Source organism: Triticum urartu, chromosome 5, assembly GCF_003073215.2.
Source record: "Triticum urartu cultivar G1812 chromosome 5, Tu2.1, whole genome shotgun sequence".
Taxonomy (NCBI): domain Eukaryota; kingdom Viridiplantae; phylum Streptophyta; class Magnoliopsida; order Poales; family Poaceae; genus Triticum; species Triticum urartu.
The window spans coordinates 474,972,556-474,985,195 of record NC_053026.1 but is presented as its reverse complement, the minus strand read 5'-3'; the positions used below and the strand labels follow the sequence as shown (position 1 = coordinate 474,985,195).

The 12,640-nt window shown below is 45.4% G+C and overlaps 1 protein-coding gene across 1 annotated transcript; it reads right to left on the bottom strand.

Moving 5' to 3' along the window:
• Positions 1-7,286: 7,286 nt before the first annotated feature.
• Positions 7,287-11,412, bottom strand: LOC125509945 (proteasome subunit alpha type-3). Its single transcript, XM_048675015.1, has 11 exons — positions 11,269-11,412; positions 10,430-10,576; positions 10,306-10,345; positions 10,141-10,224; positions 9,888-9,961; positions 9,727-9,813; positions 9,550-9,634; positions 9,351-9,397; positions 8,062-8,127; positions 7,710-7,800; positions 7,287-7,608 (listed from the first exon to the last, which is right to left on the bottom strand). The coding sequence occupies exons 2-11, from the start codon at positions 10,531-10,533 to the stop codon at positions 7,537-7,539; spliced, it is 750 nt and encodes a 249-aa protein (XP_048530972.1). The 5' UTR covers positions 10,534-10,576; positions 11,269-11,412; the 3' UTR covers positions 7,287-7,536.
• Between the last annotated feature and the right edge of the window lie 1,228 nt (positions 11,413-12,640).

The following is a 12,640-nucleotide window of genomic DNA, read 5'->3' as shown; positions in this document are numbered from 1 at the left end:
GTGTATTCGGCTTCGGTCTCGGTTAGTTCGGTTCGGGACATCGGTTTTCGGGTTATATGCCCAGCCCTACTCGGGCTTATAAGACCCGAAAACGCTTCGCTCCCGTCAGGATGTGATTTTCAATCAAACAAATTACAGGGACAACGGGACTGAATTTGTTCGTTGGCCATGCTTTAACATAGGCCGTGGGGTCCCTTCCTGCTCGCCAAGTCATCCAAGGCGACTAGGGTTTAGCTGGTACGCCGGGGGCCGCCTCCTAGGCGGCGGCGTGGGTGCCGGCGTCTTCTGTCCCAGGACGGCATCTGCGGTGCTGTGGCTGGTCTCTCTTTTCTCTACACCTTTGTCCGTGGTAGATGTGCACCAAGGTCTTCAGGAGTAGATTCGTTTTGTCTGTTCCATCGTCTATGGCCGAAGGAGTATGTCTTGCGTGAATTTTTGATGCCGTATGTGTGGTAATCGTGATCCAGTCTATGCCAGATTGGATGTGTTTAGATCGTAAGGTGGTGTGATCCTTTTCTGTTAGGAGTCTTGGGGAGGACTGGAACGTCCAAGTAATACATCAGTGACCTGCTCTCAAGAGGTTCCGTCGTCAGCAATGAAAACCATAAGCTGGAATTGCCGCGGTATGGCCAGTAACGCGGCAGAGAGAGCGCTTTTGGAGGTCCAGAAGCAATGGGGGGCGGATGTGATTTTTCTGTCCGAATCACACCTGAATATAGCTAGGGCAGAGAAACTGAGAAAGAAACTGAAGATGGACCGTGTGGAGGTACATGAAAGTGTTGGGGCAAGTGGTGGACTCTTGTTATTTTGGCGTAGTCCAGTAGTAATTGAAGTACTGAGTAATACCAAGAACTACATAGATGTTAAGGTGGGATCAGTGGGTGAGGAAGTTTGGAGGTTGGCCGGTTTTTATGGTGAACCGAGGTGGGAAGATAAACATCTTTCGTGGAACTATCTCCGAAATTTACATCAGCAACACAGACTTCCGTGGGTTGTTATTGGGGATTTTAACGAGATTTTATACTCTCATGAAAAGGAGGGCGGTGCACCTCGCCCGGTACGTATGATGCAGGACTTTGAGGAAGCTCTTGTTGGCTGTGAACTAGATGATATGGGATACTCTGGATATCAGTATACATGGAGAAGAAGAAGGCTGAGAGAACGCCTTGATAGAGCTGTATGTAATGGGTTGTTTCACATGCTCTTCCCACATGCGAGAGTTGTGAATGCTCCTCACACCAAGTCTGACCATAGACCTATATTTCTTGATACAGAAGGTGAAGTAGGAGATAACATCAATCGGCGGACTGGACCTAACGGTTTGAGGTGCGCTGGTTGAAAGAAGATGATGTGGTCCAGAAGGTAACAGATGCATGGGACAGGACGTGTGTTACTGATTCACTAGTTGTGCGCGCTGCAGAGGTCCACAAGGAGATGCATGTATGGGACAGAGAAGTCTTGAAGGCGCCACATCAGCGCTTGAAATCCCTGAAGGTGGAGCTAGAGACGTTGCGGTCAGGTCCACTCACTGATGAGGCAGCAGACAGGCAGCGACAATTACTGGTCGAGATAGAAGAGAACTTGGAAAAGGAGGAGATATACTGGATTCAACGGAGCCATGCGAACTGGCTAAAGTTCGGAGATTGAAATACTAATTTTTTCAACACTTCGCTACGGCAAGGAAAAAGAGAAACCACATCCGGCGACTCTTAAATGATAATGGAGTGTGGCAGGAAGATAATGAGTCTATGGGTAAGTTAATAGCGAAATATTTCCAACACTTATTTACAGCTGAAGTTGCTATCCCGGCGGATGATGTTCTGAACAAGGTGAAAAATCGGGTGACCTCTTATATGAATGATTCTCTCTTAGCTCCGTACACAGAGGAGGAGGTCAAAAAAGCATTGTTCGGCATAGGAGACCTCAAAGTGCCTGGTCCGGATGGATTACATGCGATTTTTTATAAGAAATTCTGGCCGGTTCTGGGGACGATTTAATTAAGGAGGTTCTTGATGCAATGAACAGTGGGATAATACCTGAAGGCTGGAATTCCACAACAATAGTACTGACCCCAAAAGTGGAAAAGCCAGAAAAATCACTCAGTTCAGACCTATCAGCTTATGTAATGTGGTCTATAAAGTAATATCCAAAATGTTAGCTGCAAGGCTTAAAGTTTTCTTACCGGAGATCATAAGTGAAAACCAAAGTGCTTTTGTGCCAGGACGAATTATTACGGATAATGTGATTGTTGCATATGAATGTTTGCATACTATGAAAAAGAGGAAGAAGGGAAAAGTGGGGTCATGTGCAGTGAAACTTGATATGCATAACGCCTACGATCGTGTTGAGTGGGTATTTCTGAAGGCGATCTTGGCCAAACTGGGTTTTGATGCCAAATGGATAGACCTTGTTATGGCTTGTGTGACATCAGTTGAGTATACGGTGCGGTTTAACTCAAATGAAACCATACCATTCCGGCCTACGAGGGGTTTAAGGCAGGGGGTCCATTATCTCCATATTTATTTCTACTGTGCGCCGAAGGCCTATCTGCTTTAATTGCACATGAAGAGGAACATGGTAATTTGAACGGCGTTCAGGTGTGTCGCGATTCCCCTATTGTTTCCCACTTATTATTCACTGACGATTCACTTATACTAATGAGGGAAGATGTTGCAAATGCGAACACGTTAAGGAGAAGTTTGGATGAATATTGTTCTGCTTTCGGACAGCTGGTCAGTGAGGCAAAATGCTCAATTTTCTTTAGTCCGGATACTAATGTGGAAGTTAAGGCTGAAATTTGTCAGATTCTTAATATAATGACTGAATCATTATCTGATAAATACTTGGGACTTCCATCCATGATCGGGGTGGGCCGAGTTGATTGCTTTAAACATTTGATTGAAAGAATCTTAGCCTTGGTTAATGGCTGGAAAGAGAGAACTCTGTCTTATGGAGGTAAAGAAGCTTTGTTAAAAGTGGTGGCCCAAGCTATCCCAACATATGCGATGAGTGTGTTCAAATTCCCTAAGAAAATTTGTAAAGGAATCACTGATGCAATGTCGCAGTATTGGTGGGGTGACGAGGAAAACCAGCGAAGGATGCATTGGTTTGCATGGTGGAAGATGTGTGTACCTAAAGACAGAGGTGGTATGGGATTCCGAGATATCCAGAGCTTTAACTTAGAAATGTTGGCCAAGCAATGTTGGAGGCTTATTGATAATTATGAATCTCTTTGTGCAAGAGTGCTACGTGCATGATACTATCCTTCTGGGGATATATTAAATTGTGAATTGAAGAAAGGATCCTCTTAGGTATGGCAGAGTATTTGGGCAGGGATCCAAACTTTCAAAAAAGGTTGTATTTGGCGAGTCGGAGATGAATCAAAAATTAGTATTTGGGAGGACTGCTGGATTCCCAACAGCCCTTCTAGGAAAATCATCACAGTTCGGGGGAATAGAGTTTTGACAAAGGTAAATGAGCTGATTGATCCGGCTTTTGGTGAACGGGGTGAGGAGCTCATAAGAGATAATTTTTGGCATATGGATGCGGAGTGTATTCTCCAGATACCGATCCATCACCAAGTGACTGAGGATTATATTGCATGGCACTTAACTAAATCGGGTGTGTTTTCTGTGCGCTCGGCCTATTACAAGCAATGGGAAGATAACTATGCTGCTGATATGGCACAGGGAGAGCTGAGTGGTTCAGGTCCGCACCCTGTTTGGAAAAAGCTTTGGAGTTTAAGACTTCCAGGGAAGGTAAAGATTTTTCTATGGTGTTGTTTACATAATGTGATTCCGTGTTTGGGTGTTCTCGCAAACCGTCATATTGGTACAAGCTCACAGTGCCCAGTATGTAAGCGGGGTGCGAAGATATATGTCATCTGCTTTTCAAATGTGAGTGTGCAAGAGCAGTATGGACGGCACTGGGAATTTACAATGACATTGCCGATGCAACACTTGTGGACAGATCAGGAGCAAGGATTATTGATTTCCTACTGTGTGATAGGTCCATTCAGAGACCATACATGGATACAATTGAACTACCTGAACTGATTGCGACAACATGCTGGTATCTTTGGTGGCAATGTCGGCAATATGTCCGAGGAGAAGAAGTGCAACCGCCTCACCGTACAGCCCCGGCGATCCATGCGCTGACATTGAATTTCGTAAGAGCCGTAGGAAAGCAACCTGCTACACCACGTCTGAATAACTGGGGCAAAAAACTGTCAGGACAGATTGTTTTGAATGTTGACGCATCTTTCTCAGATGAAGATCACTCGGGAGCGTGTGACGCGGTTGTCCGAGATCATCGAGGAGGTTTCATTGGTGCATCTACAACTGCTTTGGCATATGTTGCTGATGTAGTCTCGGCAGAAGCGGCCTCTTTACTCGAGGGACTCAAGCTTCTGCAAAGAATTGGGTGTACTAATTTTGTGGTGCAGATGGACAATATTGTGGTGGTGAATTCTCTGATTCGGAATGAAGGACACTCGATGGTGGCAGCTTCGGTTCTAGATGATTGTCATAATATGTTGGCGGATTTTGGGAAGGTTACTATAGAACATTATAATAGAGAATCTAATATGGTAGCGCATGTGTTAGCTCAATGGGAACGTTCTAACCCTCCGTCTTTGTCGTTGGAAGAATCTCTCGATTTTATTGCTAGTTCGCTAGCAGATGATGTGACTGTTATTTAAAATTAATATAGCTAGCCATAAAGGCCTTTCTGTCAAAAAAAATTATAGAGACAACGGATAAGTCTCTTTTTCAAAACGGAAACAAAAGATTTGCCTCATCGATTAATTAAGCAGAAGAGAATTGCCCAGTTAATTAACGAAAAACCGGGCAAAAAAACGATACAAATCAACCACATGTGGGCTACTCACTCGACAACCATATCCAACACGTAAGGACCATCTAACCCCACACTGCTACATCGCAAAGACACCCCAAACGAGGGTAACTTGGCTAGCGACCACAGGCACCACCAAATCCATAGAGACAATGCAGGCCATAAGGACAACACAAGAGAGCGAAGACCATCCATTAAGCAGCCGACGACGCCTTTTCTGTGGTGTCACTCTTCTTTCCTTTGCTCCTAAGAGCCTCCTCCACAATCGCCTTGCCAGATCCAGGGCTAGCCGCCTCCAAACGTTTAAGCAAGCTATGAAGCTCTAACTCAAAGAGAATGACATCGACCTTCTCACGCACAGAAATCTGCCTCATAGTCACGTGCGAATGGGTTACTGCAACATCAGAACCTCCATCCTCCACAACGGCGAGCGGCTGGCTAGGTTCCAAAGGATCAGACGCCATCATATTAATCGCCTAAACATCATCAACCACAGATACACCTGACACGATGGACTCGGACATCTCTAGTTGCTCACATGATAGGGCCTCGGAGTTAGGCACCAATACACCTATCTCATCAACCTCGCCACTCAAGGACGCCTCATGCCCAACGGTCATGGATGAGAGAGTGACAGAACCATCCAAGTCCACAAAGGCGAGCGGCTGGCAGGACTCTGACGGTGATGATGAGGCCAAGGACTCCATTGAGCCTGACTTCATCGGCTGCATCATAGCTGATTCCCACAAAGCTCCTGCAGCAGCTCAGGCATAATCTGCAGAATAGGAGCCACGACCTCGGTGACGACCACACTGCCACAGACAGACGACGTCGCATCCAGAGCACGAGGAGAAAACTCTCCAAAGAAGCATTCATCAGCCTCATCAATGGAACCAAACTGGAACTCGGGCACCAAAGGCACAACCGATGCAACCTGAAGCTTGGCAAGAGCGTCGTGAAGCTCAATGCGGAGGAGCTCAACCTCCTGAAGGAGCTTCGTGCGTAGCAAGGCAAACAGGGACTCCAAAGCAAAGACCAAAAAGGCACCGGCATTGGAATCCTGGCGACACCCAGATTGGGACCTTGGCGGCACCAACACACGCAGCGACGAGTTGGCCACAACCTCTGCCCAACTCCTGGTCAGCGAAGAACAAGGCTGGACGAATGGGGAGCAGCTCCGCTGGCGAGGAGCGTGAGTGATCGGAGAGCCCACACGGGTGACCGGAGAGCGATCGTGAGCAACCAAAGAGTAAGCACGACAAAACCTCTCCCGATGACCAGGGCGACGACAGCGAATGCATCTGAATGGCTCACGACATGCACATTATTCCTCCTATAATAAAGGATGTTAGCATACCCGTCTTCTCAAGACCCTCCGGGCGGACGAGGAGGGCCTCCGTCCGTTGGGCGCTGGCGTCCCGTGGGCGTCTCCCTAGGACTCTCCATGCCGTTCGATTTGTCCAGACATCACGCACCTGGACAACCTGGTTTGCCAATCATCGTGGAAGAGTACAGCCGACAGCGACAAATGGGGTGGCAACGTTGGGATGGGTAGGGAATTTTAGTCCAACGGGCTAAGGGGTTACCTTTCGGGCATCTCATCGAGCATAGTCGCAAGTTGAAGCGTTGGAATCCATCGAGTCCCAGCCTCGGGCAGTGGAGGGGTAACCTGCGCCGCCTTTTTGGTGGTTGCGCCGCCTAAGGCTGACCAAAGTGGGAAGTAATTTAGACTAGTAACATGCATATATTATTAGTCTATATTACTAGCTTCATAATGGGTAATAACATGTGGATGGTAGCATGCAAGTCGTCATTAATTGAGATATAGACTCATTTTATCTCGGATTGTTTTATGTTACAGTAACATATTATGTTACCACAAGCATCTCTCTCCTCATTAACTTCATGCCACATAAGCATATATATTTTTGAAATGTGTTATGTTACTACCTAAGTTACTCCTACTATGCCTAGCCTTAGACTAGTAACATGCATATGTTACTAGTCTATGTTACTACCTCTACAGTGCACCTAAGTTACTCCCACTATGCCTAGCCTTAGACCAGTAACATGCATATGTTACTAATCTATGTTACTACCTCTATAGTGCATAGTATCATAGATGATCTTATTTACTAATGCATGACACATAGTAGCACCATATTTATTATGAGGAATTTTAGTCAGCCAGGCTCTTTTTGCCCAAATATCACTTTTGCTCCTCAAATTCAAGTTTTAGGGGATCTACTGCTTAATGCAATGCAATGCAGTACGTCTCAAAATCTTGCTTCTATACGGGAAATGAGCTGCCATGAATAATTGAATCATTAATCTTAGGTTGAATTGAAAATTTCGGGTAAACACATGTTCTATGTCCATTTTCTTGCACTCCACAAGCCTCAAGGTTGGAGTAATGGCAACGAAGAGGCGGATAAATCAAGACAGATTCTCAGGTCATTCAGGATTCAATAGAAGATTAAGTGCGACCAACACAGCAAGCTTAATACGATTCAATTCGCTAGAACCCCACCCAAACAACACGACAGACTGCTTGCTACCTCGACCGGGATGGAATCGAAAGCAACAACCTGAGCTAGTTTTTGGAACTGAAATGAAATTCGTCAACTGGCCCTGTATCTCTATTACACCACGCGTGAAAGCAAACGGGACCAGGGTCTCTTCTTAGTCAGCATCCATCTCTTCCAACGCTGCCTGCGCTGCTGCCTTGGCCTGCTCCAGAAGATCACTCGGAACCTGTGTGTACATGGCAAGTTAATTAGTAAGGAATTCAGCAAAGCCGACTCTGACTCGGGTGGCTGTGAAATTCCATCCATCCATAAGTGGTCGTTTATTACCTTCTCGTGCTGACGGTTAGATTCCTCGCATACCCAGCTCAGTTCCAGCTCAAAAGATTTGTCTTTCGCTTCGTCGTGTACACCATAAATTCTGCAGAGGAAGGTTATCATTTTGAGTACACCAACTTACATACAGTATTGCAACCACAACTACTGCTTGTAAAAATAAATCATGACACCAAAGGATAGCAACATTAAAACAAGTATGAACAGAATGCCTCCTATGATTAAACTACCAACTACTGGCCATCTTCAGGCTTCAGCAAATACCAGTACATGGCTAAACAAGCTTTCTAAACACTAAGTACAGAAAAATTCCGGTGATAAATATGGCAAAAGATTTAGGACATACATCTTGGCAACCTCAACGATGCCTTCCCTGCAGGTTAGCTCAGAAAGCTTCAATTTCTCAATCTCCCTGTAGGACAACATTAAGATAGATGCATCAGAATGCAGAACCATCATTTATGACCAATAGAAATACATAGTAGACATCATCATAAGTATTCTGGGCAGATACATTTGACAGCAGCTGCTAATAATTAACGGGGGCATTCTTCAACATTTTGAATGGCACAAGTTCTTCATAAAATAAAGCTCTCAATGTGATAATGTATCGGAAACTACATGGATTATTGACTACAAAAGTTACAAGGGGAGGAGTAGATATGGACCAAGTTTTGCTAATTTAAAACTCTTTCCTGAAAACCAAACCTCAGAAAAGACCAATAAAAGGACAAAGAAATAATGGTCAATGTGTTTAAACTATGTAAATGATGCTCGTCCATAATCGAGTCCGTTGGCATTAATGGCCAGTTTTGGGTGTTGTGGTTCTGCATTGGGGAAGCTAGTCCATACAAAGAATTAACTTACCAGTTCTCATAAAATATTTCTGTTATAGCGGTAAAGAAGCGGTTATTTATCAAAATGCTAAACTAGAGGCATGTTAGGTTAGTTTTATGCATGTTTTATTTGTTTTACTGAACTTTGCGCCAGGTGTGTCGCAACACACAACCACTTTTTTGGTAAGCAAACTGCTTATAACAGGTGTGGCAAGATTTCTCACAAAGTGTATCTGGCGTCATGGCGTGTGGGGTGCAGTTTTAAGAAAATGTGGCGTGCCAAATTTTGGTAAAGAAAAAACACAAGCTTATCAGAGTCAAACTTGCCTAACTCATATATGTAGCAAACCGTAGCAAGGAACAACAAAACACCACCTAAGCTGTGTTCTGGTAGTGGTAAATCTAACATACTCCCTCCGTTCCGAATTACTTGTCGCAGGTATGGATGTATCTAGATGTATTTTAGTTCTAGATACATTCATTTCTGCGACAAGTAATTTGGAACGGAGGGAGTATGAAATAAGCGTTTTTCACCCATTGAGTATGAAATGGCTAAGCAACTACCAGCAGAAACTCTAAATGTGGATGATCATTCAGCATTTGGAACATAAATAGCATCCTTACTCCGCATGTTCTAAATGGGTCTATTTGAACAATTAAAATGGTTTTTACAGGAATATTAAATTAATGCTTGATGAATGTGCCGCGCTTTAGGAGTTCTAGTGGTTCGCAACAAAACAGAAATTGGGCACTGCAGAAATCATTCAATGAGAAACTAATGAATAATTAATTGGCTTACGTCTTTGCAGCTTGTCTTCCTTTACCCAGAGCAGCACCAAAATATTTCTGTAAAAATTCAATTAGTGAGTCATAAATTCCAATTGGATCTACTGCTGTTAAAAGCAACACTGCACATCTTAATCCATGACTCCATCTAAACAAAGTTGTCTGGTCACTGTAAAATGGAAGAACTACCAGGTGTTAGATTGAGAACTCACATAGGAGAGGCCTGAAGGTTCGATCATGTAGAGCTGTGGCCCATCCCTATCATAGCCTCCAAGAATAACTCCACAGCCAAAAGGCCTGAGACATGAGTTTAAATTGTATCAAACTATCATGTAAAATGTTTAGGGCAACAACCTTCTTGAACAAGAAGAACATGTTGTCTGCCTTACCTGAGCCACCAGTAGAGTGTACACAGATGAACATAGCTAGCAACGCGATCAGCTAATTCCTTTACAGGCATGGGTTCTCCGTATACCCTGGTGGATACAACTTAAAGTTACAATTCTATAAAAAGAATTTGGATGGAAATCAAAAGTATAATAATTCTCACTTTTCATAATTGGCTGCTTCTGACTTTGCTCTTGAGACTATCTGCCTACCGTCTGCTGCTAATCCAGCCACAGCCTGAAAATGAGAACACGGATTAACTTATATTTACCAAATGAAATCATTACAAGAACAAGAATGGTAATAAAAAATGACATGAAAGAGAACGCTGCAGAATACACGGATTAACTCGCATATCAACCTTAGGACTTTCAGAGACAGACTACCCTATATGTATACAAAGGAAGACAAATTACCAAGCCAGAGTTCCGGTGCACAGAATGAAGTCTCCGGTTCGACCCGGCAAGTATCATCTTTGAGGTTATCAGCTTCTCCACACCCTACAGACCAACATTTTAAAAGGTTGTCACACAAAAAAGCACCACAACTAGGCAAAAGTATATCCAGCAATAATCACTTACAAGGACAATTCCATCTTTGCATTTGATCCCAACGATCGTCCTACAGAGAAACATCCAAATTTCAACATGAAGTTGCACAGCTAGAAAAAGCCAAGAAAATAGTGGAGGGAAGTGTATATCAAACCCGCTATTGTCGACGGCCTTGCCAGCATACTCGACCTGGAAGACACGTCCGTCCGGGGAGAAAGTGGTGACGGACAGATCATACCCAGTTCCTATGCTACTCATTGTTAAGTTGCTTCAACCTCTAGACCGTCTATATAGTCGTCTCCTGGAAAAATAAATAACAAGAATGATATTTAAGAATAAGCAGTACAAGCTAGGATCATGTAACAAGATTGCAAGCACTATTCAGAAAGATGTACTGCAAGGCATTTTGGCGGGGTTATTGTAAGATGCCTGGTTTGTAAAACAACTTGTACTTAGTACATGGTATCAGAAGGTGCATGTTGCAGATTTCCAAATGAAGCTACCTGCCTACGGAGAAACCTGGAATTTGCGTTGGTTTATTACACTTGGCACCAAGATGTGATTTCCACGCAATGGCTAGAGATACAGGTTTTCACTGACTCCAGGAGCAGACCTAACATCTACGGGGCAACCGGGCAAGGGATTCAGTCGAACGCCAAAAGTTTCCACCGTACAGCAAGCAATTTCGCGACAAACTGTGGTAGCATCCGTCCCAGTACAAACAATATTTAGGTTAGCTGGCCCCGGCAAGAGAAATCGACTAGGGTCCGGAGGGATCTCCAGCTCCACGCCAGTCCAGCGGAGCGGAGGACGACGAAGACCCGACTCCGGAGATCCGGCGACGCCGTCGCGAGGGGGAGGGTTCGATCGGATTTTGGATCTCGCCTAAATCAAGTACGGGCGCGACGGCGGCGGCGGGGCAGCGATGCGCCCGGCCGGCCGGAGCGCTAGGAGACGGGGGGGTATGGGTAGGGGCCGAACGGGGGCGCTTACCGATCCCGGCGGGCGGAGGAGGTCACGTCGACGGCGGATCGTCGGCTCCGGCTTGTGGCGCAAGAAGGTGGGGAGTGTGGTTTGAGGGGGGCGCAGGGACCGGACGGGCACGAAGCTAGTTGTATTCGCGGAGGCCTGCGTGTCGAACCCGAACCAGGGCCTGGGCTTGACTCTAGGGAAGAGGCAAGGCAAGCCTGCCTGTTCCACCTTGCGTCAAATGGGCCAGGCCCAGCAAGCTAGCTTCTCCTAATCGGCGCTTCAGGCGCCCGATCAGGAATCTGGCGCCCGCGCGGCTTCACTTGGGCCGGCCCAGCAACATGCCCCTGTCGAATAAAAAAAATATGATCGTCGACTATCTCTACTCCTAATGGAGCAGTTGGTAGTCTCGCTTTCAGGTTTTTTTTCGTCCCACCACTTTCGTCGGGTTTTTTTCGTAGGTTAACCGTCGTAGATTTTTTTCGTCGTCTCCCCCACTTCATCGGTTTATTTTCACTTCACCCTCTCACACAACGAAAAAAACTGAACGGATCAGAACTTTCCATACCGACGCAAATTATTTAGTAATGTCTTTATGTAAAAGAATCAATCACAATCAATCTCTAAAGATCAAATCTAAATTAATTAATCTTCATAACGTTTGTTTCCTTTCGAATCACGTCCATAACTTTCCTTCCTTATTTGGACAGAAATTGTTTGGTAGCAGAGATTAGGAAGCTTCCTATGAGTGTATTAATAGAAAGTATTTTTTTTCTTGATGATTCGTTTCCATGCATGATGATAGTAAATTAGGCCAACATTCACCACTATTTATCAACGTCATCAATCGTATCCATTCCTACCAATTTTAAGGGAATCTGCTCGCTATGTCTTTTTTAAGGGGATCCGCTCGCTAAGTCGTCGTCGCACGTTATTTTCACAAGCAATTTCCCTAAAAAAGGCATGGGTATTGGTAGTTGAACGCCCGCTAGGTTTTTCGCCTGTCCCATCCTCGCGCTGTGCCGCCGCCACCCGCCGAATTTCCAGCCGCCCGAGCCCGTTAACTTCGCCAGCCATTGGGTCGACTGCCCCCGCCCCAAACCCCCATCCCCGAGCACTAGCTATCGCCGCGTTGCCGCCCCAAGCTCCACGCCACCGGGAACGAATCAAGCGCCGTCCCGACACCGCCGTCGCCGGCCCAGCACCTCCAGCCTTGCATGGACAGCTTCAATGTGCAGTCTCCCTTGCTGCCTCACCTTCTGCTAGCGCATGCAGCGGCGGGGTTGGACGCGTGCGTGCTTGCTAGCTTGCTCTCTGTCTTCTGAGAGGGTGAATGCAAAGCAGTCTATTAAGCCAGGCACTATTGCTGAGCTAAATTGACAAAAAAATATTGGTA

Excerpts from the sequence above, each read along its gene's own strand:
- LOC125509945 (XM_048675015.1), bottom strand. The coding sequence starts at position 10,533 with ATGAGTAGCATAGGAACTGGGTATGATCTGTCCGTCACCACTTTCTCC. Across the intron at positions 9,962-10,140 it reads TGCACCGGAACTCTGGCTTG|GCTGTGGCTGGATTAGCAGC; the intron begins GTAATTTGTCTT and ends TCTCATTTTCAG. Across the intron at positions 7,609-7,709 it reads CTAACCGTCAGCACGAGAAG|GTTCCGAGTGATCTTCTGGA; the intron begins GTAATAAACGAC and ends ATGTACACACAG.